The sequence below is a fragment of the Caenorhabditis briggsae genome (genome assembly GCF_000004555.2).
Source record: "Caenorhabditis briggsae complete genome, chrIII, whole genome shotgun sequence".
Taxonomy (NCBI): domain Eukaryota; kingdom Metazoa; phylum Nematoda; class Chromadorea; order Rhabditida; family Rhabditidae; genus Caenorhabditis; species Caenorhabditis briggsae.
This window is the reverse complement of record NC_013490.2, coordinates 1,131,019-1,136,487: the sequence shown is the minus strand read 5'-3', so window position 1 is coordinate 1,136,487 and position 5,469 is coordinate 1,131,019. Positions and strand designations below refer to the sequence as shown.

At 36.3% G+C, this 5,469-nt stretch overlaps 1 protein-coding gene across 1 annotated transcript in view; it reads right to left on the bottom strand.

Moving 5' to 3' along the window:
- Cbr-gsto-3 overlaps positions 1-2,626 on the bottom strand; it is a gene marked incomplete at both ends in the record, with an annotated part of 16,077 nt that extends 13,451 nt beyond the window's left edge. Inside the window, 5 exons of the mRNA XM_002640770.2 lie at positions 133-541; positions 974-1,079; positions 1,126-1,438; positions 2,446-2,522; positions 2,572-2,626. Coding sequence (XP_002640816.2) covers positions 133-541; positions 974-1,079; positions 1,126-1,438; positions 2,446-2,522; positions 2,572-2,626 — 960 coding nt within the window. The remainder of the gene's footprint in view (positions 1-132; positions 542-973; positions 1,080-1,125; positions 1,439-2,445; positions 2,523-2,571) is intronic.
- Between the last annotated feature and the right edge of the window lie 2,843 nt (positions 2,627-5,469).

Sequence of the window (5,469 nt, the reverse complement as noted above, 5' to 3'; positions counted from 1 at the left end):
TCTTTCGGGCTTTTCGGGCTTTTCAGACTTGCTAGAAGGCCGATCTCTCTTATCAGTTGATTTTTCAGATGATTTCTCCACTGGTTTCAGCTTTTCTACCACCGGTTTATCGATTTTTTCTATTTTTTCCACTGGTTTCTCTGGTTTCTCCGATTTTTCAGCTTTCACGTCTTCAGATTTCAACTTCCCGCGACTCTTCGCCAAATCCACCAATTTTTGATATTTTTCCGGTTTCAACGCCTTCAACCTAATCGTTCCAGCAGATGGAACAACAAATGTCGGTGGTGGCGGTGGTGGAGGCGTCAGAATCTTCTTCACAGCAGGGACAACGACTTCAGGCTCTTCAGAAGGCTCACGGGACGTCGAAGCCGCTGAGACGGAGCTATCCGACAAGAATCGCGTTTCTTTTTCTAGCTGTTTATGCGATTCGAACGCTTTTTCTCGCTCTTTTTGTCGTTCTCTCTCTTTCTCTGCGTCTTTCTCTTTTTTGAGCTTCTCGATGAGATTATCGGGAATTGGAGAGAGTTGAGGGACATCCAGTCTGTAATTTTTTCAGAATTTAGGGACTTAAAATGCTAGAAAAATTATCAGACCAATTATCAGACCAATTATCAGACCAGGAGCTTTTTTTTTGGTGAAATTTCGGGTCATTTTAGGCTGTTTCAGAGCATTTTAAAGCCATTTTTCAACCCCCTTCGACTTTTTTAGGCCACTAAATACGATTCATTTTATACAATTTTTAGGCAATTTCGAGCCATTTTAAAAATGTTTTGAACTATTTGACGGTCATTTTTGGGCCATTTTAGACCGATTTCAGAACGATTTCAGGCAAATTTCATTCATTTTAAGAAAATTTTTGGACCCCTTTTGCCTTTTTAAGATCATTTTTAACGATTTCCAGGCAATATCCGGCGATTTCCAATAATTTTGAGTCATTTTAGACTGATTTTTCCAGAATTTTCAAATTTCTTACGTCTTCATGATATTCAGAATCGCTGTAATTTCCTCGGAACCATGATCCTCGTGCAGATCGCTCTCCGTCGAGTGCACTCCAGAATCCGGTGTTGATGGAGGGATTGCTGAAAGATTTGATTGTTCAAAAATTCAAAAATTCAATGTTCTCACAATTTCTAGACTCATTCTTCTTCCGTTTCGCCTCGACCTCCTCTGTCGTCTCTTCCAATTTCCGTTTTTTCGTCGATTCAGAAGACGTGGAAGGTTGAGAAAACGCTGACGACGTCGTTGGCGCTCGATTCGTCCTCCCTCCATTCGTCACGGCTCTTTTCAGGTCTGCGAACTCGTGTGGCAGAGCGCTTAATGGCTCGTCCACCAGATTTCGCATACTTTGAAGTGCCACGTGGACGGGCACATGGCTCGGCGAGTCGGATGGAGGGAGTTGGAGGTTCACACATGGTGCTGGTCGGGGCTTCATTTTTGCCTGAAAAAATTGAAAAATGAGAATTTCAAAATCCATTTAGGTTACTTTTTTTACTACTTTTAGAGTTAAAAATCGAGAAAATCCCAACAAAAAAAACGAGTTACAGCTATGTTTTCAGTCAAAAAAAAGCATTTCTACCTCTATTTAGCTATAATTCAAGGTAATTTCCAGCTCATGAATCAATAATAAATGCCCAAAAGTGTCTAGACATGTTTCGCGTGATTGGCTGGCAGGAAAAATAGATTAAACATAGGTGTCAAAACAACTAAAAGCTGGGTTTTTGGTAATTCTAGACTACAAACTATAAGAAACTTGGCGCTTTTTAAAAGCTTTTTTCTTCGAATTTTTGAATATAAAATTTGCTTTTTGTAGTTTGTAGTCTTGCTTGAAAAGGGTATGAAAAAAAAAATCATTTTTCTACGTTAATTTGAGTTATGAAAAAAAACAACGAATTTGGGTCTGCTAATTATTTTGAAGGTCTGAAGAGACCCAGAGAAAGAAAGGGAGCGCATTGGTCTGCAAATTATTTAACAGACCACTTCGGCCTGCTAATGTTGGCGCGCACTGTTCAGAGACGCAGAGAAAAGTGGTCTGCTAGGTATTTAGCAGGCCAACGCGTCCTCTATTTCTCTGCATCTCTCACTAGCAGGCCCAAGGTGTTGGCCTGCTAATGTTAGACGGAGAGAAATAGAGGGCACGTAGGCCTGTTAATGTTGACGCGCGCTCTCTGCGCCAAACATTAGCAGACCAAATCTCTCGTTTCTCTGCGTCTCTTTAGGCCTGCTAAATATTTAGCAGACCCAAATTTTATTTCCCTTGTAACTTCGCTTGAAATTAACCTAGCAAAGTGAAAATAGGCTCATTTTGCTGGGAATTTTTTTCTACATTTCCTGAATTCCCTTAGAAGTATTTAGCAGACAATTTTTTCAAGTTTCCGGGGCGATTTTTGATCCCCAAAATCGTTTGTGTATCATACAATACCGATCGTTCCCTCGTTTATCTCTCACCCTAATCAATCCATGCCTACTTGTCGCTTGATTCTTGGCCACCCGATCGTGAAACTCCTCAAATGGACCGAACCAGTCTAGAGAAATTGATAATTTAAAAATTAGCAAAAAAATTAGGTGACTCACCGGTCAAACTCCTTCGTATCCTTGCATTGTACTCTTCTCGAGAGTCCTCTTCCATCTATTTCTTTCTGAAAAATAAGATTTTTTAAAGTATAAAAAAAAAGAAAAAAGGAACGAAAATGCTAAAAAAGAGGAAAAACAGCAGCAGAAGTTTGTTGTATCAGTAGTTAATAGGATATAGGATTATGATCTCTCTACTTCTCTCTAGCTTTTCTATACTATTTCTTTTGATGTTTGCAGATATATAAAGTTTAGGGATGAAGCGATAAGATTGGATTATAGGCTAGAAAACTGAATTCTCGGAGACGGCAAATTGAATTTTTTTAGAATTAGCAATGTTTTTCTTCGAAAATTAACCTATAAAATAACTAAAAACCCATTTTTAATCGAAAAAATACGAAAAAGAGGTATTTTTCGAAAAGTTTAGCCTATAATTTCAGAAAAATCGTCATTTTCCAGATGAAAATAGATTATGAATCGTCAACAACTCAATTTGGGAAAGGGCAAAACTTTTTCTAGCCTATAATTTGAGATAATTTTGGGTTTTGCGTCAGATTTCGTCACCGAAAAACGAAATTTGCAAAATCCATGACATAATCTTTGGGAATTTGGATTTTCAGGAATTTTTCAATTAGAAAAAATGGGGAAATTCGATTTTCAGCATTGTTTTATCGAGATTTTCAAGTTTTTTGCGGGGAGATTGAAATTGGGTCAAAAATCAGTTTTTCTGCATTTTTTAAAACTTTTTAGTTCAGTTTTTTGTAGTTTTAACAGTCAAATGTGATTTTTTTTTGTATAAATATTTTTTCTATTTTTAAATTATTTCTCCCAATTTTTCAATAAAGAATCACACTATTCTGTAACTGGAAACATAAAAATAATTATTGAAGGGGATAATCCAAAGGAAACAATTTTTCTATGTACAAAAAAAGGAAATCGTTAATCGGTCTTCTCCATTTCGTCTTCGTCTTCTTCTTCGTATTCCGATGAATATACACACAGTTTTGTACGCAATAATAATAATCGAGAGAGAAAAAGTAGAATTGAAAAGAAAAGAAAAACGGGAGGGGGACGACAAAAATTTTGTGATAGAGAAAAGAGATCATTAGAGAAAAAGAGACATTCTGTGTTGTGTGTAGGGAAGAAGAAGAAGAAAATCGGAAAAGAGAGAGAAGGGAGGCCTGTCAGGTTTTTGGAAAAGATGGGCTGTGTGTATGTGAAGAATTAGGGATGGGGAGACGCAGAGAAGGCAGAGGGTGTTCGGCGAGAAGTGGGGGTGGTAGGAGGAAGAAGAAACCTCTTCTTTGTATATTTAGTTGTTGTTTTTTTTTGAAATTTTAGTTTTTAAATTACACAAATTTTCCTGATTTGCCGAATTCCACTATTTCCGTTTTGATTTTTCTAATTTTGTTTCAATTTTCTGATTTTTTAGTATTTTTTTCAACTGGAAAAGTGATGAAATCTTCCAGAAAACCGCCCGAAACAAGAATATTTTCAAAAAATTATCAAGATTGAAATAAAAAATTCTCAGAGACACCGCAATTTTGCGTTGCGGTGTTTGCGTAATTTGCATGATACTGTACGACAGTTTTTTTCGGAATAATTTTGGGGATTTTGGGATTTTTTAAATTTCGTTTTTTTCTTGATATGGCCATATATGGGGGAATTTGAGGTTGAAGCATAGAATAGTGACAAAACGTTCAAAAAGTCATGAAAAACTGTAATTCCGAATTTTAGCTCAGAAACCTGTCGAAAGTTTTTGATTTTCCATCAAAATCTGAAATTTACAAGATATTTTCAACTGAAATTGTGCATTAAAATTTAAAAAACAGTGATTTTTGCCCATTTTTTTCGTCCAAAAATCCAAAAATTTCGAGGTTTCCACCCCCGAACCGCCTCCACAGAAAAACGTTCAATTTTTTTTATTTGATACTTTTCTTTTTATTTCGAATATTACCGGCACATATAAACTAAAGCATCTAGATTACACATCACTGATAAGCGTTTGTGTCAACAGCTACAAGCGGGAAAAATATATATAGGTAGAAACACACTCAGAGGTTAATGTAATTTTGTACAAATTTTCCAAAATTTCAAATTCAAAATCAGTGCAAAATATTTTCCTGGAGATTTAAAGAAAGCGGCAGTTTTTTTTGTTTTCGTTTCCCTGTTCTCCATACTTTTTTGTGTGCACGTCATCTCTTTTCAGCGACAAAGCGGCAAATTTTCATTGACACAGCCAAATATATTTTTGATGGCTGATAGGAAAAACAAAATTGTTGAACTAATAGGATTATTCTTTGGTTTTCAAGCGATTCTACCTAAAAATTGCTGAAAAATGAGCTATTTTTAACTCTTTTTCGTTGATTTTTAGGCCTGCTAAATAATTTGCATACCCAAGTTCGATTTTCTTTATAACTTCCTTCAAAATTAGCCTAGAAAATCGAAAAATAGCTCATTTTGACGCGTTTTTAGGTATCTGCTTTATTTTAACACAGAAACTCAAAATTTGTTGAAATTATAAGATTTTCTTTGGTTTTTCACAAATTTCTGATTTCGAGCGATTCTAGCTGAAAATTTCGAAAAAACGAGCCATTTTTCACTCTTTTACGTTGATTTTGAAGAAAGTTATGAAGAAAATAAGAATTGTGGGTCTGCTAATGATTTAGCAGGCCAATGGGGACGCAGAGAAGCGAGTGAGTTGGCCTGTTAATGTTGGCGCGTCCTATTGAGAGACGCAGAGAAAAGTGGTCTGCTAAATTTTTAGCAGGCCAACGCTTTTTCAAACATTAGCAGACCAATGTCTTTTTCTCTGTGTCTCCTTAGGCCTGCTAAATAATTAGCAGACCACTTTGGCCTGCTAATGTTGATGCGTGCAATTGAGAGACGCAGAGAAGCGAG